Consider the following 25,869-nt stretch of genomic DNA (forward strand, 5'->3'; position numbering starts at 1 on the left):
TGACTCAGTATATTCCTTCCATCTTCTTTTGATACCTCCTGGATCATTTAACATTCTGCCTAAAGCATCCTTGATTATAGCAACTCGAGGTTTGAAGCTCCCTGTAATTATCAGTTAGAGAATTTAAAGAACATAAAATAATCAGATGGTAAAATTTCCATAGAAGGAACTGGTGAAACCAGGATTAGATTCACCCATATTTTTGGATTAGAAAGAACATACTAGCTCCACCTGTTGGGTTTAGATTTCAGTAAATAATGTGTCACTACCATAATAGAAGAATTACTCATATGAACATACCTTAACATCTTGTTCCATTTTAAAAAAATATTTATCTTAGAATGTTATTTCAGCAAGAGTATCACAGTAAATCAGCGTTTAATCTCCATTTCATGATTGTGTAATTTTAGTAATGAAGAAGATTTCTGAGGGTTTTAAATAGCTTTTAAATGTCAATCTAAATGATAGCCCTGACCATAAATTTTTTACTTATGAAAATACTTTTCCTAGTCTTTCAGGTGAGACATAAAAAGCAAAGTTTTATTTCTGTCTGTAAAATAACTCCTAACACCTTTTTATAAATGTAGGGATTAACTTCTGGTTCAAGTCCAGTCCTGGTTCATGTCTACTGAATGGAATTTATCCCTGAGGTTTAAATTTGGTGTAGTATTCTTTTGCTGCCCTAAATTGCTGTGTAGTGTTTCTGCACCTTCATAAACACATTCATATCCAATCCTGTGGTAAGTCAAATCTGTGTTTCTTAAATTGACATTTAGATGTGAGTAGAATCAAGTAGTTAATATTTTTTAAAAATTTGAAGAGCTACCTAAATGGATCTGAATAGCTTGAACATTGTAGCCATCATAATTTTACCACTGATTTTTTCTTAAAAAATTGTACCTATAAGACTTTTTTTTCATAGTTGCAAGTAGTAACATAAGTTCAGTCCACAAGCTTAATTTTTCAAAGAATCCATAAAAGACCTACCTCTTCCTTGCTTTTTAAAAATATATTAAAAATATCTGAAATAATTATGGCTTCTTTTTAAAGATTTTTCTTATAAACATGTTAACATATTTAGTTGTTCATTAAGATGCATCTTTTTGAAAAGGAAAGTAATTTTTTTTTAGGCTTAAATGTAACATTTTTCCATTTCTTGTCACTTTAAAGAAAATCCTTTTTAAAACTGAAGCTAAAAATACTAATCTTATTTCTAAATTTCAGAACTATAGGAAATCTCAGGTTGGACAAGGGGCTGCACTGAGCTGCTTGCTGTTTAATAAGAGTTTTTTGGAAAGTAGCAGAAAAGAGACCTGTATCAAAGAACTCTCTTGGGAACGACTTAGCTGTGATTACTGTCATTTATATTAGATTCCGTGACCTTTTACAAAAATAAAACCAAAATTCATCCTTCTCTTTTATAAACCTAATTCTTTTTTTTAATTATTATTAAATTTTATTTGTTTTAATGAACATTTACAGAGATTTTGGGTTCTCATTCATTCATTGTTACACTGTTTTCTCTACCCTCCTCCCCAGTTCGTTCTTCTTCCCCCCCACCCCCCGATAAACCCAATTCTTGACTTAACTTTCATCTTACTTAATTTCTTATAACTGATTTTTTTCATGTCTCAAACTTTTTTCTCTTTCAAATATTAAAATAAGGGTATTTAGCATTATTAAATATAATTAGGCTGATTCTTCAGCCTTCAAACATTTAAAACTTCTTCGAACAGCCTTGAGAAAATAACTTCTCATTTATAATAGAAAGAAAAACTGTGGTCATATAGAAAATATGTTCTTAAATCATCAAGACTTACTATCAGTCCAAAAAGGTTAAAAAGATTTTGAGATAATTTTCTTTTTTTTTCTATAATTATATTTTATTAATTTTCATAAACATTTACAGAGATTTTGGGTTTCCATTCATTCATTGTTGCACTATTCTCTCTACCCTCCTCCCAGTTTGTTCTTGTCCAAATGCCACAGTGCTTGTCAAAGCCAGTTCTGATTAATCTTCTTTGTCAGTGTGTCCTTTGCCATTCCCTATCACTCCTCCCTGAGAGAGACTTCACCCTGAGTCATAAGGAAAAGGGGATGGCGTATTCTCTTAGCTACTTCCTGCTGACAAGGGACGCTGTGGGTTTCAGGGTGAAGATCTTCTCTCACTACTCTAAAGGGCCCCTTTGGCAGTAGGAAACACATAGACTATTATGGAGATTGATTTTAGAATTTAGATGCACTCTTATTGATTGTGCTTGGCTGTACATGTTCATATCCTTGAAGATGTATCATGGGGGTGTTGCAACCTAGAAGACACAAATTTGACTAACAAGTTGTAAGTACATGAGTCCAAAAATTATGGAAAAGTAAAAGAAAAGATTCTTTCATTGTTTTACAAACCCTCCCCCAGGTCCCCTCCACCATGTAGCCCTCGCTCTAGTCTCCTGTGATTTTCTTTAATCCTATTTATAAAGTTAACAGTATCCTAAAAATAATGAGTAATATATTTCATCACTGGTTTTCTTTCATATGTATTCTAAGTCTTATATCAAAGGCAAATAAGCTTGCACATTGGTCTTATATGTGAGTCCTAATAGCTTGTATTCAGTGAGTTTTTATTAAAATGGATGTTGTATATTCAGCAGGCTTCTAGATTGTAAAGAAATATAATATAAAGATGCACATGCCCTCAGGATATTATAATACATTGGCAGAATCACAGACTTTGAGAATAATATGACATATTCCAGATTCAAGTTTAAGTTTACATAAGAACTAACTATAAATTCATCTAAAATTCAAAGAAAAGATGGGGAGAAACAACCTTGTGTTAAGTCCATGAACATATTTTATAAAGGAACAAGGATTTGAACTAGAAAGGGAATTGTCAGATGGTCCACTCTTATAATTTGCACTTTAATAAACTTTTTTGCTATGTCATATACTTCATGTAGTTTATTAGAGTGTGATAAGTTGGGTAGTATTTTTATTTTGAGGTTTAGAGGTTAAATAACTTCCCTAAAACCATAGTGCTAACAAATCAAAGGGCAGAGACTCAAATGTTGCTGTTATCACCAAGTCTGAGTTATTTACTACTGCTGCTGCTGCTGCTGCTGCTACTATTTTTTCTAATCTTCAAGTTATAGGTGAGGGATTTAAAGCTCACAGACTCTTATTTGTGTAAGTTCAATGAATTATAAATAGTAGTACTGAGATTTAAACCCAGGGCTTCAAGATGTTACACTGGGCCATGTGAAATGACTACTATTTGACTGGTATTGACTATAATAAAACAGTGGTTTTATATTATTTCATATATGCTCTTTGAACTATAATAAATGAGTGAATCTGGGCACAGGGGAAACAAGCACATAAAATTGTCAGACAAGAGACAATCTGGTTAAGTCAGATAGACAGTTTATAAAGAATCTTGAATTCTTTAGTGAGAATTTCTGAATTGTTCCGGTAATCACTAGTGATAAATAATCCAGTAATAAATGAACATTTTTGTTTCTGTACACTCCAGACATTCCCTGTCTCAAAATACATAGTCTTGTTTTATACACAAAGAACTATAGAAATTGGAAGAATTATCACACAATGACCAAAAGAACCACAAGTAGGTCTTACACAATGAGAGGAAATAGTAAAAGAAGAATATAGAATTAGCATAGGGAGAAACATGACATCTTTATCAGAGGCATGAATAGAATGAGACGTTTGTTTGTTTGTTTGTTGTTTGTTTGTTTTAATGGACATTTACAGAGGGTTTGGATTTCCATTCATTCATTGCTGCACTTTTCTCCCTGCCCAGGTCCCCCCTTCACCCCTAGGGCTGCAGACAGGTCCCCATTGGATCGAATAGCCACTCAGTCACAGACCTGGGGCTGCAGGGTTAGGAGTGGGGAAGAGCACTTGGTTAGGGTACAGGGTATGAGGGTAAGAAGGGAGGGGAGATGTACCCCAGTACCCCAGGGATTTCTCAGCCTTTGCATCAGAACCTCTGGAAACTGAAATACATGCCAGACTCCTTCACTCCTAGTGGCTCACTGATTAAATGCTTGGCTGTTAATTGGAGGTACACCTGATTCAGACCATGGTCTTCTCTATACATCACTTCTTTATACATCTACCTGCTGCACATCAAAGAGCTGGACAGTGAATAAGGATGACAGAAGAATTGATGCCTTTGTATTGTGGTACTGAAGACTGGCTATCCCATAGAGACTGCCAAAAGAAGAAGTAGGTGTATCTTGGAAAAGTTGCAGCCGTCGTGCTCTTTTGAGGCAAAGATGGCAAAAGCTTTCAGCTTTCATACTTGGGATATGTGGCTGGACAAGACTATTTCTTGAAAAAGGACGTCATGCATGGAGAGATGGAGAGTCAGTGAAGGAGAGGAAGACGTCCAGCTGGATTGACACAGTGACTTCAGCAGTGGGCTCTAGTGTATCAGAGATGATGAGGATGGCATAGGATAGGGCAAAGTTCAAGTGGGCTGTTCATATAGAATTGCTTTGAGATGTATTCGGCTTGATGACACCTAACAACAAGATAAGGAGAATAGAGAACTCTGGTGGCTTAGAGTGTGTTTGATGTGTTTTCAGCTTTACCACCTCTGCTTAGGTTTCCATGGCTTAATTGTTCACAGTTTCACTATCTTTACCAGCATTGGGTACCCATGAACAATTTCACTATCTTTACCAGCATTGGGTACCCAGAGGAGCCTGAGCCAAGGGTCTTGATTCTTTCAAAGTGATCTGCTTGGGCTGTGTTCTGAGCAGTTTCCCCAGTTTTAAAGAAAATCTTCTTTAGCTTGGACTAAGAACCCTTTCACCCTTTCATGCTTTCATTTCTTGAAGGAAATGGCAGCAGGCCAGCAGTGCTGAAAGAGCATTCTAGTCCAAGACCCCCACCCAGCCCATCTCCAGTGTTTCTCCATGCCCACCTGCCCAGACACCTACATCGTACCAATTTATAAAACTTTTTTTTAGATGTACTGGATAGTTTTATGCTTTGTGATCTATTTTTATGAATATTCTGTAGCTACTTTTAAAGAATGCTGGACATCGTTGGGGTTCATCAAGTTGGCTTAAGCTCATAGTTACCCTAGCTAGGCACAACAGAGCAAAACTCTGCTCTTCCAATGCTGTCTTCACAAACTCTGCTGTACTTAAGCTCTTTGGTTGCAGTCACTGTCAGTCCACCCCACTGACAATCTTCCCTCTCTTTTGCTGATCCCTCCAGGCTCTGTTTATGGAGTTCAGGTTTTATGGTTTGTTTCTGATTTGTTTCCATCTACTTTTATCTCATTTGCACAGGAATATTAGAAGGAGTATCCACTTCCTAAACCAAATCCCTCTGGAAACTCTATGAACTTGGAGAAACAACAGTTACAGAAAGGTTTCAGATTTTTTGTTCAGAGGGTCTCTATGAGTCATGCTCAAATTGATGGCAGTCAGCAATAACAAGATTATCAGGAGTGGCATCCATTCCTAAACAATATGCCTCTAGAAACTTTATGAACTTTGAGAAATGACGATTACTAAAGAAAGGTGTCGGATCTTATGTTCATAGGGTCGCTATGAGTCATGCTTGACTTGACGGCAATCAACAACATTAAGATACTCCATTGTAATAATGGACGTGTATGTTTTTGCAGTTGTATTACTTTATCTAGGGAGCTCTGGTGGCTTATTGGTAAGAGGTTAACCTCTGAACCCAAAGATAAGTTTGAGTGCACTAGTTGTTCCTTGGGAGAATGAGGAACAGTCTCTCCCCATGCAATTTACAGCCTCTGAAAACCACCGAAGGGTCAGCTATGAGTTGGTTCTTACCTGACAGTACAAAGCATTGCTTTATCTATTTTGAAGATGATGGTCTAGTGGTAAGAAGCTGCACTGCAGTCCCAGAGGCATGTAGTGCAAATGCACCAGCTGCTGCGTAGGAAGGATAGGCAGTTTGATTAACTGCCTCTGAAACCTCACCAGAGGATCAGTTCTGGGTCGGTTCCAACTCTGTACACATCAACAACAATGATAGGTATATAAATTTAGAACTGCTGTTTTCTGAAAATAAAAACTACTTATGTGATTTTTTTCCCCTCTAGTAATTTTTTTTCTCTAAAAAAAAAATCTAATGATCCCTTGATAATGACATAAGTATACAGCTTTCTTTTGAGTAGCTTTTGCCTTATGACCTTTTTTCTTCTCTTTGTTTTTTCTTACTTTTGAATTGGATATGTTTCTTACGAAAACGTGTTTTATCTTGCTTGGCATAGTGTTGCTTTTGTTTTGTTACGAAGATGACTGGAGTGGTAAATCCATTCACTTGTATTTACAGGTGAATTAGCATATTCCTTTTCTGCTTTCCTTTGTTCTTTTTTTCCCCCCAACTCCCTCCCCTTACCTTCTTTTGAATTGAATCAATATCGTTCTCATCTATTTTTATTAATTGCTTTTAGGAATTTAACATTTATGTGCTGCTTAATAAAGCTTAGTATGTTTACCTTCATCATGAACAATGAAAGATTTTATTGAGTATCTGTGGATGCTACATTCAGTTTATGCTCATCTGAGATCATTATTTTGACCAAGTTCTTAAAATTTTACTGACAAAAGAATTCTAAGGAAGTTCTGCTGGCTTATGGGTAAGGACTTTCACTGCTAACCCAAAGGAACATAGTTCACATCTACCCAGCTGCTCCTCAAAAGCAAGATGAGAGTCTCCTCCCATGCAGTTTACTGCCCCGTAAGCATACCTGGAGCCTCAACTATGAATAGGTTTCAACTTGAGGGTACATAACAGTGAACAGTTCTATATTGGCCGTTTTCTTTTCAGCACGGAGATGATCTCATTTTACTTTTCTTCTAATTTCCATTTTTGTTGTTGAAAATGTAGCTCATTCTTTGTTGTTGATGTTTTAAAAATCTAGAGAGTACATTTACCAATTCATTGTATAAAACTTATCCCAGTTACATCAGTCATGTACAGATGAGATAATGATCTATGTTTTTTATTTAAATATTTATTTTATTCTGGTTTACTTTAAAAGTTAATGTACATTCTTTTTCACACTAGATCTTTCCCATTTTCTTTACTCGCCTCTCCCTTGACCCATCAAATTATGCAACCCTATGGTTAACCACCACAACCCTGCCCTTTCTCATCCCTCTGCTCCCACTCCAGCCCCCTGGATCCTCCCCCTTGGGTACTTGTTCTACAATAATGGTCTTTTATAGCTTTTGTTCTTATGGGACTAAGTTAGTTTACTCAGCATAGTGCTCTCTAGTCCCTCCCAAGTTAGGTAGTGATTTACAAAATCATTGCTTCTGTGTACATCTCAATCCATTCCATTGTGATTGGACATTTGGTCTTTTTCCCTGTTCTTGTGTTGCTATGAACATTGGTGTATAAGTCTCCATTTGTGCCACATTTCTCATTTTTTTGAGGAAGCACCAAACTGCTTTCCAGAATGGTTACACCATTTTACCATCCCACCAACAGTGTATAAGAGTTCCTATCTCACCACATCCTCGCCAACATTTATTCTTTGCTGTCCTTTTAAACTTTGCCACTGCTACTAGAGTGAGATGGTGTCTCATTGTGGTTTTGACTGTCATCTCTCTTATTGCCAGTGATTTTGAGCATTTCTTCATGTGTCTGCGGGCCATTCGAATATCTTCCTCTGAAAATTCTTTCCATGTCTTTTGCCCATTTTGTAATTGTGTTATCAGTCTTTTTCTTGTAGAGGCCCTGTAGGATTCTGTAAACTTTTGATATAGGACCCTTGTCTGAAATGGTATTGCCATATGTTTTTTTCCCAGTCAGTTGGTTTTCCTTTCACCCTGTTGGAAAAGTTTTTGATGTGCACAGAGATTTAATCTTTAAAAGGTCATATTCATCAATTTTATCCTCCAGATTGTAGCTTTCTGCCTCTATTTGAACCTAAATAGAGACACAAAAGACCTATACAAAGAAAACTACAGAACATTTCTGAGAGACACAATAAAAGACCCTCAATAAATGGAAAATGTTGCCTGTTCATTGACAGGAAGACTCAATATTGTGAAAATGACGGTCTTACCTAAAGCAGTCTACATGTTTAACACAATCCCAATACAGATACTAAATTCCTTTCTCAAGATTGAAAGGGAAATTGTCAAGTTTATTTGGAGAGGAAAGAGACCCCGATTAAGCAAAGCACTTCTGAAAAACAAAATGAAGTGGGAAGTATAGCACTCCCTGACCTCAAAACCTCTTACACAGTAGTAACCAAAACAACATGATAATGGTACAGTGACAGGCACATAGCCCATTGGAACAGAACTGAAAACCCAGAAATGGATGCAGCTATCTATGGTCAACTGATATTCGACAAAGAAATAAAACCTATCAAATGGAGAAATAACAACTTCTTCACAAATGGTGCTGGCAAAACTGGACTGCTACCTGTGAAAAGCTGAAACAGAATCCACATCTCATACCATATACAAAAATAGGTGGATTAGAGACTTGGGAGGAAAGTCCAAATGCACAAAGTTCATCAGAGATAAACTGAGATTAAGCGTAGAAGGCCTTATGGTTTAAATATTGCCAGTATACTCTAGCTTCTCTTCAAATCATAAAGACTTCTTAAGTTTTACCCACTGAAAATTCTTTTGTGAGTTATCTATTTTTTTTCTTTCTGATTGTTTTTACTGTCTTCTGGTTGTTGTTTCCCCTTATATTTTGTCTATAATGTGTTTCCTATTGGATTTTCCTTTTGTTATTCCTATATGTGATTTGTTATGTTTATAATCTTTTATCTTCTCTCTACCAGTTCTGGTAATTTTTTTAATGAATTAACAATGGACACATTCTTTTCCCCTTCTCTAGTCAAAAGTTAAGACGCAAAGACATTTGCTTCTTTTCTTCTTTTGTAGAGGGTTTTTTTCCCCTTAGTATAGTCTTTCTCAAAAAATAAAGCCTTTTCTATGTGCCTTAACTACTAGCAGAGGGTTTCTCCAGTCCCACATCCATCCTACAGAGATCCAAGATGTTATCTTCTTTCTCTCTGAGTATAGTAGTAGTTAAAAAAAGCCCTTCTAGGTCATTGGTCATTATTTTAAATACCTATGAGTCTTACCTTAAGTCCTCACTAGACTCGTGACCCCATGTTTCTAGTCAGAGTATTTATTTTCCTGCATATGCATCCAATTTTAGGAGATAATTATGTGAGTAGAGTTGCCCTGAGCACAGTAAATTACATGCTGGGAAGCTAACCAAAAAAGTCTGCAGTCCAAACCTACCAGCCACTCTAGAAAGAAAAATAGTCCATCTATTGCTGTTAAGTTGTACAGCCTCAGAAACCTGATGGGGCAATGCTGCTCTATCCTTAAAGGGTCACTATAAGTTTGAGTTGACTTAGTGGCACTGAGTTTTATTGTGTGTGTGAGTACACATAATTTTTTAAAATTATAGATAGATAGATATACACATATGGGATATTTGTGTACATAATTTGTTTTACTAATATACACAGCAAAATACACACCATTTCAGCAATTTCTGCATGTATTTGTTAGCTATGTTGATTGTATTCTTCAGATTGTAAAACCATTCTCCTCCTCCTCTTCTGTGTTGTTCTTCCCTTGTGAGCATAAACTCATTGACCCCTAACATTCCTCTTAATCTTTTCAACTGTTATTGAAGTGATCCCATAGAGATAACTCTGAAGAGAGCATAATGCTCAAGGCAGATTTTTTTTACTGGTTTCAGTAAATTATTACTTGTTTTTAAGATTACTTCAGGGATATGTTTAAAGGTTTGACAGGGTAGTAGTTTCTAGGATTCATCTCCAGAAAAATGGAGTTTTTTTGAAAATTTAAAGTTTAACTTTTGCATTTTCCGCCTTTTGATTAGGTTTCTTACATGAATACTTTGATCATAATGCTCAAAAAATGGCAGCTAAGCATCATCCAGTCCTGCTTTCATGGCATAGAAGCCAGTTGTTCATGATGTCAATTGAGCAAACATTCCGCATCAAGCTGCTTACAAACTTGCAGCCCAAAGCATCAGATAACAAACGAGTTAGGAAGTAGAACAGAGGCACTAAATAATTACTGGGCAAATTAACTGTGATGCCCACAAAACTAAGACTCTGAACACTGAAATTAAGGAACAAATCCCTGGTGTTTGGTTGTACATCATCCTGTGCCTTTTAATAAATATTTCTCTTGTCATGATTTTAAATAAGTAATCACATTTTCCCCCCCTCCTGTCACCTATTCTTACAGGTGAGCAGTAGGTCATCCAGTCCTAGTGTCAGAATGATCACTACCTCAGGACCAACCTCAGAAAAGCCAACTCGAACTCATCCATGGACCCCTGATGATTCCACAGGTGACCAGTTTATTTCCTCATTTTGAATTCTATGACACTAACTAACTTGCTCTTTGCATTTTTCCCCACTAGATACTTAACAAATCATGTATTTTGTTTGTTTTATGATTGATTTGTTGGCTTGTTTTTGTATTTTTATTTTCTTTTCATTGTTGGACATTTTCTTTAGCCCTCCTCCAAATGCACCTCTTGCACCCCTTGTCCATGTTGTCATACATATAATGCCTAATCACTTATTCATTTCGGACAGTTCTTCCCCTCCTCTGGTAACAATGTTCATCATCTAGCCTTTCTTTTCTCATTCTTTCCCCATCCCTTCTCATATCTGTTCCATTGTATAACAGCAGTGTTATGCATTATTTTTCCTTTTGGGACTGAGATATTTCACTCAGCAAAATGCCCTCCAGGCTCGCCCATGTTGTATTATGTATTACGAGTTCTTTGTTTTCCAGTGCTGTGTAATATTCTATTGTGTGATTCATCTGTTGATGGGCACTTGAGTCGCTTCCATCTCTTTGCTGCTGGTAATAATGGAGCAATAAATTTGGATGTGCATACATCCATTTGAATCATGGCTCTGGTTTCATTTTTTTTTTTTAATGTGTGTACCGTCAAATCAGATCTGACTGGTACAGGAGGTGATTGTTCCTCCTTCTTCAGCAGAGCATTTGGTGGATTTGAACCACGTACCTCTGGGATTACAGTGCAGCTTCTTTCCACTAGGCCACCAGAGCTCACCAGCTCTGGTTTCTTTAGGGTATATTCCCTGTAGTGGAATTACTGGGTCAAATGGTATTTCTATTTCCAACTTTTTTAGAAAGCGCCAGTCTGCTTTCCATAGTGGCTATACCATTTTACATTTTTCCAGCAGTGAATAAAAGTGCCAATCTCTCCACAACCTACCCAGTATTTATTGTTTACTGCCCTGTTGAACTTTACTGTCGTTCTGGGGTGAAATGATACCTCATAGTTTCTTTAATTAGTATCTCTCTGATAGCTGGGGATTTTGAACATTTCTTCAAGTATTTGTTTGCCATTTGAATGTCTTCTTTGGTGAAGTGTCTATTCAAATCCTGTGCTTATTTGGTGATTGGATTATTTGCCTTTTTCTTATTGAGGTGCTGGAGTATTTGATAAATTTTAAGATAAAAGAACCTTATCAGATATGTCATTGCCAAATATTTTTCCCCAGTCTATTTATTTCCCTCTTACCTTTTGGAGAAGTTTTTTTATGTGCATAGGGATTTGATTTTTAGAAGGTCCTGTTTCTCTATTTTCTCTCTCCTGGTTGTAGGTTCTTCACTGTGCTTGGAATACAGTTCATGCTGTGGATTAGGGTATCTATAGTTCTTCCTAGGTTTCTCTGATGAATTTGATAGTTTTTGTGTTTACTTCTAGGTTCCTGATCCATCTTCATTTATAAGAGGTGTGGATCTTGCTTATGTTTTCTACAAATAGTTTTCCAGTTTTTCCAATACCATTTATCTGTCATTTCTCCACTTAATTGATTTCGTCTCCTTGTTTAAGATCAGTTGGCCATGGGTAGAGAGGCTGATTTCTGGGTTCTCAATTCTATTCCATTGATCTATGTGTCTGTCACTATGTAAGAGTGTGACGCTTCTTCCCTTGTTCCTATTTTTCAGTACTGTTTTGTTTATTCGGGCCTCATTCCATTCCAGATAAAATTGGAAATTGCCTTTCCCATCTCATTAAAGGATAGAATTGCTATCTGTATTGGGATTGCACTGAATTTATAAAATGTCTTTGGTAGAATTGTCATTTCCACACTATTGAGTCTTCCTATCCATGAGCATGGTATATTCTATTTCTCCAGGTCTCTTTGTTTCTTGTCATAATGTTTTATAATGTTCTTTGTATAGGTCTTTTGGGTCTCTAATTAGATGTATTCTTAAGTATTTCCATTGTGTGATTAGATATTGTGATTGATACTGGATTTCTGTATTTGTCATTGTAGAGAAATCCAACTGATTTATGTATGTTGATCTGGTACTTTACTGTATTTAACCATGTATTTTGAAAATAATTTGTTTTAGATTTTTTCCCAGTTCTTTCTAGTATGATCTATCCTTCTGGAGGATAGTAGTAAAATGAGTGTCAAAATGCTAAACACAGCAAAATGGTAAAAATGATCATCATCTTTATTTCTTTTAAAGACACAAGGGTATCATTTGCCCTACTAAGAAAAATAATTTCTGACCATTGAGACCTTTGAAACTTTTCTAATTGATGGAGTGGCTATGTTTCGGAGGCATAGATATTTTCTCACATAAAGCCTAAAAGCCTTGATGTTGTTTTAGGTCCCTTCCAGTTTGTTTCAGCTCCAGCTAGCTGTGTAACAACAGAATGAAATACTGCCTGGTCTTGCACACCCTTACAATTGTTTCTCTTGAGCCTATTGTTGCAGCTTCTGTGTTAGTCCATCTTGTTGAGAATCTTCCTCTTTTCCCCTAACCCTCTAATTTACATGATGTCTTTCTCCAGGAACAGGTCCCTCCTGATAACATGTTCATAAAGTGCACAAGACAAAGTTTTGCCAACCTTCCTTCTAAGGAGCCCATCTCCTAAGACAGATTTATTCATTCTTCTGACAGTTCATGATATATTTAAAATGTCATCTGAAGCAAAACTCAAAAGCATCCATTCTTTTATGATCTTCTTTGCTAATTGTCTAGTTTTCCTGTGTATAAAGCAATTGAAAAATACCATGTACTCAGAGAGATATGTTTGCTTTGAATAGACTTTTTACAGCAAAAAAGCCTATTGATTTCTTGACTTCTACTTCAGTGAGCACTGATTGTGGATCCAAATAAATTAAATCTTTGAGAAATATGGTTCACTTACCCTCTTATTATTTAATCAGTCCAGATATGAGACATTTTCTTTTTTATTGAAGTTTAATCGATCTTAATGCTGTAGTAAATGCTTTGATCTTCATTAATGAGTACTTCATCTTCTTTCTTCACTTTCAGTAACAAAAGTTATTGTTGATAAATCTTCAATCCGCATTCTGTGCTCTTCATATTCATAGTCTAGCTTTTTTAATTACTTGCTCAGCATACAGATTAAGTATAATATGAGTGCCGCTTTGATGTACACCTTTCCTAATAGTAAATCATAGAAGATCTCCATGTTCTGGTCCTAAAACTTCAGTCTGTTTAACAAGGGCACAGTTAAATATCCTGGAATTCCTGTTCTTTTCAATGTTACGTATAATTTGTTTTGGCCACTGAGTCAAATATTTTGTATAGTCAGGAAAACACAAGTAGACCAGAAAAACCAAGAAACCATCTTTCTTGGGTTCACTGCATTCTTCAAGATCCAGCTGACAACAGCGTTGACTTCTGTTCCACATCTTCTGCTGAATCCAGGTTGAATTACTGGCAGCTTCCTATATAGATATTTTGCTGCAGCAGTTTGGGGATTTTTTGTGTATTTTGTTGTTTTTGTGTTTTGTTTTGTTTTGTTTTTAATTATCTTCATTATCGTAGACTGGGTTCTCTCAACTCGTTCAGTGCCTTCAAGTCTGAACTGACTCACAGCCAACCCTCCAGTGGATTTTCAGAGGTGGCAAATCACACAGGAGGAGATGACCCATCTTTCTCATTCCAAGCACTTGGTGGATTCAAACCACCTGCCTTTGGATTGGCATCACATCTCTTTACCCACAAGACTAAACCAGTGACAGATATTTATGTTTATATGTATACCTATATACTCACTCACTCACACAGCAAGTTTGAGTTTGATTTTAAGGTTTTTCTTTTCTTTTTGAGGAAATTACTTGAATACTTGCAAAGGCTGGCAAATCCCAGGCCACTGGGTCAGAACTTTTGATAAAAGCATCTGGGTGTGCTAATGAGGTTGACCAGCTGGCTTTAGAGGTTTATTTCAAGGTCAGTAGACTGGGCCAGAGCATAATCCTTCATAAACTATAAATCCTAGGTTAGTAGGAATCCCAAGCCACTAGTTTAAGTCTAGAGGTCATAAACCAGTTGCAATATCAGACACAAGTTCTTTAGCTTTTCCAGAAAGTCTGTACATTTTTCAGTGCGGGTTACAGCTCTGAGGAGACTCCCCTTAGATTAGACAGCCATATTCTTATAATTGCCTCTAATCTTTGGTGGCCTAGGGGAAAGGATGAGTACTGCCAACCCAAAAGCACAGGATTCAGAAATTCACCAGCTGCTCCACAGGAAAAAGATAGGCAGTCTTCTCCCATGCAGTTTACAGCCTCTGGAAATTCACTGGAGTGTCAGCTTTGGCTCCATTCCACCACAACAGCACATAATGAGCAACAAATTCTGACTAAACATTGTCTAACACAGTGACTCTACATAAAACAAATCAAAATCTTGCCTGATCTTTTGCCAAATCTCTGCTGTGTTTAATTTGTTATTGCCATCACTGTCTCAGTCCATCTTGTTGAGGGTCTTCCTCTCTTTCTTTGACCTTATCTTTACCTTTCCAAGCATAAAATTTTCTTCAAAGAACTGACCTTTCCTGTTAATATGCCAAAAGTACTAGTATTATAAAGGTTATAATTAACATGACCATATTGACAATATTAAGCTTCATATTCTATATAAAATTACTTACATGTAGTGTTAAAAGCTATTAAAACTCCCCAGTTAAATAATAACTGGTAGACTATTAGTGTTATAATCTAGCTTTCTCATGGGCTGAATGCTATTAAAGCAATATGTATGAATGAGTGAATGGAAAACTGGTATACTTCTGTAAACATTCTTTTAAATTACAAATTTTTTAAAGGGGGGGAAAGAATTAAAAAGAAAAAAAATTCTGCCTATCTGAGTGTAGTAATGGGATAGAGTCATTGTAGGTGAACAAGAAATATTTTGCCATGTAAAGTGGTTTTTCCTTAACATTAAAAGAACACCTTGATAAGTATCAGCAACTCCTTAAAAAACTATTTTTAATGCTGTAAATCAGATGAGGGGAAGATGATCTCTTAGATTTTGGAAAATTAAGCTGTTTGGGATTTTACTTAATATCATCCATGTTATTAATAGTAGGAATTAAATTGAGATTTGAAAGTCAGCTTTTTTTTTTTTTACCAAACTGAAATACTGCTTGTTAATGTATTTATAAATGTGTACTTTGGTTTAGTCAAGTTTATAATTTAATTTAGAAAAATTAACTTTGTGGCTTTTCTTATATCATGAAAGATCGTGGGACTATGTTTAGCTATTGGGTGTATTCTCTATTTCTGTAAACTTAAATTTAGAAATGACAAAAACTCCTAAATTTCGCCTCTAGCCCATCCCATCCTAGGATTGCTCAGGACAGTCATCACTCCGCACGTATGCAAGTTCATTAATGCTGAGCTTCTCCTCACTATTAGACATGGAAATGCTTTTGCCACATTTTCATTTTATCAGTAACATCTGCTTCATTTCCAAACCCTCCAGTGAGAAGTACTATCTATAACAAGAAAATTTTCCAAGGACTAGTGGCATAGTGCTTAAAAGCTACCAACTGAGGGAGCGCTAGTGGCCTAGTAGCAAGAAGCTGTGCTGCAATTCTGAAGGAACACGGTTTGAATCCACCAGATGCTCTGCTGGAGCACCCACTCAGAAATGCACAACAAGAACACCAAAAAGACAAAATAAAGAAAGGAAAAAACACCAACAAAAACTGCCAACCACAAGTTCAGGTGTTTTACTTACTAACTACTTAATCCACAGAGGAAAATATCTACTTTCACAAAAATTTACAGTCTAGAAAATCTTACGATACAGTTCTTCTCTGTCCCATAAGGCCACTATAATTCAGACTCAAGTTGCAGCAGTTGATTTGATTGTCTTCTTTTAATCTCTCAGATTGGCAGAGCCTCCTGACTTCAGTCTAGACTAATGATGATACCAGTCACCATGTGACCAGTTAAGGCTTAAAAACGACTATGTCAAAATCTTGTGAAGTACTTTTCACGTAACTGCTCTGTTTCTACTTAATTTATTCCCCATCCTTCCAAAACCTATCTCATTTCTCTTCTTTTCCTATACTTACAATACCACAAAATAACAGTAGCAAGAAATTTTACTAAGTACCCAGTTGCAATACTATAAGCTAAATATTTTCCCTAATATTTGAAATTTACTGTAAAAGTATCATTATTATTTCCAGATAATTTTTATTACAACTTTAATAATTGAAACATTGGTTTACATTTTAATTCTGTAAGCACTATTTGTACTTCCTAAGAAAAATACTGATGATCAAGCAATAAAATGCATTATAGAGAAGAAATACATAAAAGACTTTTTTCTTTGAAAATTCACTGACCCAGAAAATAAGCTGAGTATATTTAGAAGTTAAATGATTATAATAGATAATATATATGCTGTATTTTCAGTTTATAATACAGTATGGATAGAGAATGCCATACATGCCAAAGAAGATACAGTAAGAGAGATATTTAGCCCAGTGGATGGAGTAAGAGAGGTTCTCCTGTATTTTTCTAGTGCTTAGAACTTTGCAGTAGCCATTGTGGCAGGGTGGTTAAAGCACTTAGTTGCTAACCAGTATGTCACAGGAGAAATGCAGTTTGCTTATATGAATATTTACTGCCTAAGCCGAAGGTGGGTGATTGTCATCTGTGGCCCTCAGCCAGGTTCAAATTGTCTTCCTGTCAAACATTCCTCTAGGTGGTATAGCACTGGTCTGTGCGTGGCTGTACAGAGGTAACTCGTGGTTGCTGTGATGCTGAAGCCTGTGACAGTGATGTGCCAATCATGATAATGGGCACCCATGGTGGACAGTGTTGGCTGGAGCTTCCCGACTAAATCAAGCCTGGAAGCAGGAGCGGCATCCACTTCCAAAATGGCTTGCCTCTGGGAACTCTATGTATGAACAGTGCTCAGGCTGTTCGTTCATAGGGTCGCTATGAGTCGTCTATGACTCGACAGCATTAAACAACAACAAACATGAAGCACCATAGGGCAGTTCTGTGTCCTTTAGGGTCACTATAACTTAGAGTCAACTCCAGTTATTTAGTATTTTGCTGAAATAAAAATGTTATAAGACGTGTTTCAAAATTGGGAAGCAAGTATGACAGAGATGTATTCTGTATCCATACTTTTTCAATCTATATGAAGAACAGGCTGGGCTGTATGAGGAAGAATGTGGCATCAGGATTGGAGGAAGATATCAACAACCTGTGTTATGCAAATGACACCTGTTTGCTGAAACTGAGGACGACCTGAAGCACTTGCTGCAGAAGATCAAGGACTGCATCCATCAATGTGGTTTGAAGCTCAAGAAGAAAACAAAGATTCTCACCACTGGGTCAATTGGCAGCATCATTATGGACGGTGAAGAGATTGAGATTGTTAACAGCATTAACAGCGTTAGTTTGCTTGACTCCACAGTCAACATTCTTGGTACCAGGAACCAGGAAATCAAGAGATGAATTGCATTAGCAAAGTCGGCTGTCAGGGACCTCTTCAGAGTACTGAAGAGCAACGATGTCAGTCTGAACACTAAGGTGTGCCTGAGGCAGGCCATAGTCTTCGCAATTGTGTGCTATGCTTCAGAGAGCTGGACAATGACTAGGGATAATAGAGAAATGATGCTTTGAATTATGGTGCTGAAGAATAATATTGAATATATCATGGACTGCTAGAAAAACAGTTTCATCCTAGCAAGGGGGAGACCAGGCTGCTTCTTGAAGTCAAGGATTCTGAAGCTTCGTCTAACATACTTTGGACATGTTATAAGGACATGCTGGTCCTTGGAGTGGGACTTTATGCAGGAGAGGAAGACTTGATGAGGTATATTGATTCAGTCACTGGGTAATGGGGGTAAGTATGTCAAAGACAGTAAGATTGGCACAGGGTAGTGCAGGATATAGGGCTGTTGTACATAGGGTCACTATGAGTTGCAAGTGACTTGATGGCACATAACAACAACATGACCCATTGCTTGCCATCTGATTAGGGTATTAATAATGCAACATTAAAGATAAACATTATAGAATAATAAATTTACATGCTGTTTGGTTTTAATAGAGGGAAGAAAGACATAATTGCTGACTTTTTCTTAAAATTAGGAAAGAAGTATAATTATAAGGGAATGTAAAGCATTTCATGTTACGGGAATATATTCATTAAGATTTTTTGTCTGAGATCATGATAAAGGTTTTGTTTCATGTTTATTTCTCCTGATTTAACCAAATCAGTCTTGGCATTCAGTGGAAAAGGTTAAATGACATCATAAATTTAAACATTAATAAAAGAAAAAGAAAACTTTCATGGGATAATCTCTATAATATAGGATCAGTTTTTTCTCTTAAAGACTAAAAGCTAGATTTCAGTCTAGAAAATTATAGGTATATGTGAGAAAACAAAATTCCAGTTCTTTGTTTTAGTGAAAGGATGAAATTTAATAAAGAACTTAGTTTTAGAGAAAGAATTCCTCACCATGAAAAAGCTCAAATTGGCAAAATCCTTAACCTTTAACACCTTCAAAATAGTGTGAAGCATTGATACATTATTATACTTTCTGATATAGATATAAAATTTGGGCTGCTGTTTATGTATCTTTCTCAAGTATCTGAAGATTTAAGAAAGAGCAGTAGTGAAAACATTGAGGGAGATCTTGAAAGTCAGTTTTTCTTGGAAGTCAAAGGGAAGTTGTTTTTACTCATTGTTAGTTTTAAGAGAATTTGTAATGTGCTACAATGATGAGCCAAGTTTTCGCTGACGCTGCAGAGGTCTTTGGCCCAGTGAGTGGAGTTTGGTAGTAATTCTTAGCACTGGTTTTTAAAAAAAAGACCATTTGTCTCTTCCTTTCCTCCCTTTCCCTGTTTTAATATATTGGATTTCATTTTGTTTACAGCCGTCTCCTTCTAAGTATGATTATGTTCTAATAATCTGGTTATTGGCTGTCGTCTGTTGACCTTTAGAATTCTAAATAGACCTTTTTTAAATTAGCATTAATAGTAATTTGTATTCTGTATTTTATTTACTCTAGGAAAAGTACACCAAAATACCATGCATGCTTTCTTGCTTTTGATTTACAACTTTATGATGGAAATAAAATGAAACTATGCTTCAATTCCAGATACTAATGGGTAAATAAAACGTATGCTTCAATTCCAGATACTAATGGGTCCGATAACTCCATACCAATGGCTTATCTTACACTGGATCACCAACTACAGGTAGAGGAGTCCTTCCTCAGTGAATTATTTTCTTCTTACAGAGTTTATCTTTAAATCCGACAGTTGGATTCCTGTCTGTCATTTTATATTTTTTTTATGGTTTTAGTTGGCCTTGTTAAGCTTTTTTGTTTTTTCTTGGCCTTGTTAAACTTCTAAAAACCAAGTTAAAATAAACTATCCTTTCAGTTTTGTTCATCACATTTTAAATTGGCAATATCATAAGCTCTTATGCTAATAGTCATCTTAAAGTACTCTGCCTTAATTGTGTTCATGATTACTAAGCATGGCATTTCACTTTTTCATTTTAGTACATTAAAATATAAAACTCATATAAGCTGTTTTCTACTTAATGATGTATTCTTATGGTCTTATTGACTGAATATATAACTAACACACTTTAGTGCCTCCTCATGAATCTGGGAGTTATAAACACTTTTGGTATAATATAAACAGTTTGGCAATCTGAAATGTAATACCAGAGGCTAAGAGCGCTCTAATCGTGATCTTTAGTAACAACAGAAGTGTTAAAACAGCAAGTGTAAATTTAATCTCTGAGTTAACCCTGACAAGAGGATACCAGGATTTTGTAGGGTTTGGTTTAATGCTTATTTTTAAAAAATCATGACTTTTAATGCAAAAAAATTTATATATATATATATTGCAGTCCCTTAGCTAGTTATTGAGATTTAATTTAATCATGTTTTAACATTCTTGATTTATTTTCAGCCTCTTGCACCATGCCCAAACTCCAAAGAGTCTATGGCAGTGTTTGAACAGCATTGTAAAATGGCCCAGGAATATATGAAAGTTCAAACAGAAATTGCTTTGTTATTACAGAGAAAGTAAGTTACTTTTGATGACTAAAAATAAAAACACATTATTATTTAGAGTTTGAAATATGTTAACATGCAACATTACTTTGATGATGTGAAAATTTTACCATTTTAGAGAATTAGTCATTAACTATATTTTCAGCCTAGAGATTTTCTTTAAACAACCTTTGACTAGCTTTCTTTGACAACCTTTGGCTAGCTGTCAGCTTCTCAAGTTGCTTGACTATATCATACTATCTTGGTTGTAAGGAATGTAAATTGGTCGTGTGTGTGTGTGTGTATTTTGTGTGTACTGTCAAATCGGATCTGACAGGTACAGGAGGAGATTGTTCTCCTTCTCCAGCAGATCATCTGGTGGATTTGAAGCACACCCCTTTGGGATTGCAGTACAGCTTTTAAAAGACAAACTGCATTGGGAAAGTCTGCTGTCAGAGACCTCTCTAAGGTACTGAGGAGCGACGATGTCAGTTTGGTGACTAAGGTGCACCTGATAAGGGACATGGCCTTTACCATTACTTGCTATGCGTCACAGAGCTAGACAATGACTAGGGATGATAGAAAGAATTGATGCCTTTGAGCTTTGGTGCTGGAGAAGAGTACTGAATATACTCTTGGACTGCTAGGAGAACAAACAAATTCATCCTAGAGAGGGAGAAGCCAGAAGCCAGGCTGGTCCTTGGAGGCAAGGATTCTGATGCTCTGTTTGCCATACTTATGACATGCTGCAAAGTGGGATTCGTCCTTGGAGAGGAATTTCATGCTTGGGAGGATGGAGGGACAGCATAGGAAAGGAAGACCCTCAATAAGATGGATTAATTCCGCCACTGGGGTAATGGGGATAGGTGTATCAGAGACAATAAGGTTGGCAAGAGATAGAGCAGAGTTTAGGGCTGTTGTACATAGGGTCGCTGTGAGTCGCAAAGGACTCGACGGCACATAACAACAACAGATATATATATATCCAGTATTTTATGTTCTCCCAATTTAAACTGAAGGCCTTTTTTTGAAATATTGTGTAAAGATTTTGTTCCTTGGTCATAAGTAAAATAATTTAAAATACTAATTTTCAGTTGTGCTTTATGTTAGAATCTTTTGTATTCTTTCCAGATGTGTGTGGGGGTGAGTGAAGTTACTTTGTTAGAGGCCAGTTGTTTTATACCTCTGAATGTATTCCTGGCAAGTTTTATACCTCTAAGTGCTTTTTCTAAGAATTTTAGAACTACCTCCTTTCTCCTTTTTTTTAAATAAAAATTATTTTCATGTAATAATTCATTTACATTGTGTTTCATCTATATACATTGTGTTCCATGCAATCCCTTATTTACATTACTCAGATACACAATATCCATATAATTAATTACCATTGGCTATTATTATACCATATTTTGATGTCTTAAATGAATCTTTCCCATATCCTCACCCTAACCCCTGATCCACCCACTTAACTCTGTTATCCTAGTGATTTCCACCTTTTTCTCTTTTCCCCTTCCCCTTTTGGACATTCATACACCTCATACTAGTTACCCTTCTGTTCTTACAATGATCTATGCCATATTTGTACTTAGAAAACTCAGTTAATTGAGTGAGCTCTGGTGTCCTAGTGGTAAGAAACTATACTGCTGTCTCAAAGGCATGTGGTTGAAATCCACCAGATACTCCACTGGAGAAGGAGGGAAGGGGCAATCTCCTTCTGTGACAGTTGGATCTGATTTAATGGCACATAATAAGGGGGAAAAACCCGTCAGTTAATTCACTCAGCAGATTGCTCTCTAGACTCTCCCATTTCATATAGTATTTTATGAAATCATTACTTCTTAGTGCTGTATAGTGTGACTGACTGTACCACCATTTCTCAATCAATTCATTTTTTGATCATTGTTTGGGCTCTTTCCATTTTCTTACTATTGTGAAAAATGCTGCTGTGAGCATAGGTGTTACATATCTCTGTTTGTGTCTCAGTTTTAATTTCCTTTGTGTACAACCAGAGCCAAAGAGGAGGAAATACATGATTTCTACCAATTTTTCCAGTCAGAAATCAATCGAGCATGCAACTAAGAGGCATTAATAATAATGGGTGACTGAAATGGAAAAGTTGAGAACCAGGAAGAAGAATCAGTAGTTGGAAAACATGGATTTGTGACAGAAATGAGGCTGAGGATAGAATGATAGAATTCTGCACAATGATTTTATTCATTGTGAATACCTTTTATAAGAAACATAAACTCAGTGTATACACATTGATTTTACCTTGGTGGTATGCCCAGGGCTCAGAACAATTACATCTGTGGAAGGAATCATTGGAGAAGTTTTAATATCACCAGTGAAAACTAGGCCCCCTGCTGATTGCAGAACAGACCATCAACTACTCATATGTATATATGCCTATATACTCATATATACTCTCTATACTCTCATGTTATATACTCAAATGTTCAGAATAAAGCTAAAGAAGGTAAAATCAAATCCACAGGAATCAAACTTTGACCTTGAGTCCATACCACCTAAAATTAAAAGCCAACTCAGGAACAGTTTTGAGGCATTGAATACTAATGACCAAACACCAGATGAGTTGTGGGAGGGTATCAAGAATAATGCAAAAGGTCATTCCAAAGACAGGAAGAAGGAAAAAACCAAGATGGATGTCAGAAGAAACAATGAATATTGCACTAGAGTGCTGAGAAGCCAAAGCAAAGGGGGAAAATGAAGAAGTTAAGCAGCTGAATAGAAGATTTCAAAGGACAGCTCAGGATGACAAAGCCAAGTATTATAATGAAATGTGCAAGTAGCTGCAGTTGGAAAAGCAAAAGGACCAAACTCACTTGGCATTTCTTAAGCTGAAGGAACTAAACAACTGTTATGTAAAACAGGCACAGAAACCTAAAGTAAGCAAAGAAGCTTTTATTGGGGCTCTCGGACGAGGTTCACTGTTCCCAGCTTAAGAGGGGACAGGAGGGTTCAGAGAAGTCGCACATCGTGTGAAGGAGAACTGGCTTTTAAAGATTGGGAGTGGGAGTGGGAGGAAGGGGCCATCTTTTGGCAAAGGAAGTAGTCATATAGCTTGCTGATTGGCTGCAGCTGTTGGCACTGTTAGGCGACAACTGATGACGTTGCTACACAGGTCCATCTCTTGGCAGAGGAAGTAGTCGTGTAGGTGAGTCAGCCCTGCAGGTGTATCAAGAACAAATTCAAGCCACAAGTTGCAATGTTTAAGGATACTACAGGCAGAATATTGGAATCATCCAAGGAGCATTAAAATAAGATGGAAGAAGTATACAAAGTCATTGTACCAAAAATAATTGGCTGACACAGAAGAATTTTAAAAAATAACATGATAAGAGGCAGTAGTGATGAAGAATTAAGTGTAGGCTGCTCTAAAGGATGTGACAAAAAATAAGGCCCTAGAAATTGAAGAAATACCAGCTAACATATTTCAGCAAACACATGCTGCCCTGGTTGTGCTCACTAGGTTGTGCCAAGAAATCGGAAGGACAACTACCTGGCCAACTGACAGGAAGAGATCCATATTTATTCCCATTCCAAAAAAAGGTGATCCAACAAAGTATGGAAATTATCTAACAATATCACTGATACCACACACAAGCAAAATCCTGCTGAAGATTATTCAAAAACCACTGGAACAGTACATTGACAGAGAACTACCAGAAACACAAGTGGGGTTTAGAAGAGGTTGAGAAACTAGAGACATCATCACCAGTGTTACAATTAGTCTTGACAGAAAGCAAAGAGTACCAGAAGAATGTCTTTCTATGTTTTGACTATACAAAGGCATTTAACTGTGTGGATCACAACAAATTGTGGCTAACATTGAGAAGAATGGGAATCCCAGAACATTTGCTTGTGCTCATGCTATGCTGTGAAACATGGACTAGGAAGCAGTCCTCAGAATAGAGCAACGAAACACTGCATGGTTCAAATCAGAAAGGATGTGTGTGTCAAGGATGCATCTTGTCGCCATACATTTTCAATCTGTTTGCAGAACAGATCATTCAGGAGGCTGGGTTTTATGAGTAGGGGGAGTGTGGCATTAGGATTGGAGGAAGACTCATCAACAACCCACATTATGCAGATGACACAGCCTTGGTTGCTGAAACTGAGGAGAACGTGAAGTGCTTGCTGCACAAGGTCAAGGACTGTAGTCTTCAATACGGATTAAAGCTCAACATCAAGAAGACAAAGCTTCTCACCACTGGGCCCATTGGCAACATCATGATAGATGATGAAGAGATTGTTAGCAATTACAGCTTGCTTGGCTCTACAATCAACACTTTTGACACCAGCAGTCAGGAAATCAAAAGATTAATTGCACTGAGAAAATCTACTGTCAGAGACCTCTCCAGAGTGCTGAGAAGCAATGTTGTCAGTGTGGAGACTAAGATATGCCTGATGCTGGCCATGATTTTTCTAATTACTTGTTATGCATCAGAGAGCTGAACCGTGATTAAGGATGACAGAAGAATAATGCCTTTGAGTTGTGCTGGAGAAGCGTCTTGAACATATTATAGACCACCAAGAAAACAAATAGGTCTATCTTGGAGAGGGTAAAACCAAGTTTATCCTTGGAGGTTAGAATTTTGAAGCTCTATCTCACATAGTTTGGGCACTGGCCAGGAGGGACAGGTCCTTAGAGAAGGACATCATGCTTGTTAGGGTGGAGGGACAGTGCAGGAGAGGAAGAACCCAGATGAGATAGATTGATACAGTAACTGGGGCAATGAGAGTTGGTATGTCAGTGAGACTGGCTTAGGATAGGGCAGGCTTCAGAGCTGTTGTACACAGGTGACTAAACAATACATAACAACAACATATTCCTAGAAGTGGAATAAGTAGTTGGGTCATATGGTATTTTTGTGTTCAGCTTTTTTTCAGACAAAGATCTCTTAATGAGAAGTTATAGAATACTACCAGGCCTCCACAAGAAAAAGACTGATAATGCAATAACAGAATGATCAAACATTTCACAAAATAAGACATTTCTGATGGCAAACAGACACATGATGAAATACTCAAAATTATTGGCAATCAGAGAGATACAGATCAAAACAATGAGATAGTCTCTCCCTGCAGTAGCAGTAGTGAATTTTAACAATACAGCAAACAATAAATGTTGGCGAGATTGGAACTCTCACACTGCTTGTGAGATTGTAAAATGGTACAGCTATCCTGGAACACTGTTTGGAACTTCCTCAGAAAACTGAACATAGAAATTCCCTCTCCCTTTTAAAGAAATAAAGTCCAGGTTCTTAAGCACAACTTTCATTAAATGAAATGGTGGCAACTAAAAGAAGTATTCCAGGAGAAAAGCATCACAACTGCTTAGGTATAGTAAGTAATGGAATTCTTTCTGTTAAACATAAAGGAATAACAATTTTTTTTTTCTGAAGTATTTTATGAAAGGTTTTGTATTTTTTTTTATTTTATTAAATTTTATTA

General features: G+C 36.6%; 1 protein-coding gene across 4 annotated transcripts in view; it reads left to right on the top strand.

Moving 5' to 3' along the window:
• The window catches only part of MAP3K7 (mitogen-activated protein kinase kinase kinase 7), a 115,438-nt gene that overhangs the window by 87,175 nt on the left and 2,394 nt on the right, over positions 1-25,869 (top strand). For 2 of the 4 annotated variants that reach the window (XM_006881212.1, XM_006881211.1), the window contains 3 exons: positions 10,278-10,383; positions 19,524-19,585; positions 20,312-20,427. In XM_006881212.1, the coding sequence (XP_006881274.1) occupies positions 10,278-10,383; positions 19,524-19,585; positions 20,312-20,427 (284 nt within the window). The remainder of the gene's footprint in view (positions 1-10,277; positions 10,384-19,523; positions 19,586-20,311; positions 20,428-25,869) is intronic. The other 2 variants (XM_006881214.1, XM_006881213.1) reach the window with 1 other exon arrangement.

This window comes from Elephantulus edwardii, unplaced genomic scaffold, assembly GCF_000299155.1.
Source record: "Elephantulus edwardii isolate Elephantulus edwardi_28Jun2011 unplaced genomic scaffold, EleEdw1.0 scaffold00013, whole genome shotgun sequence".
In the NCBI taxonomy this organism is placed as follows: Eukaryota; Metazoa; Chordata; class Mammalia; order Macroscelidea; family Macroscelididae; genus Elephantulus; species Elephantulus edwardii.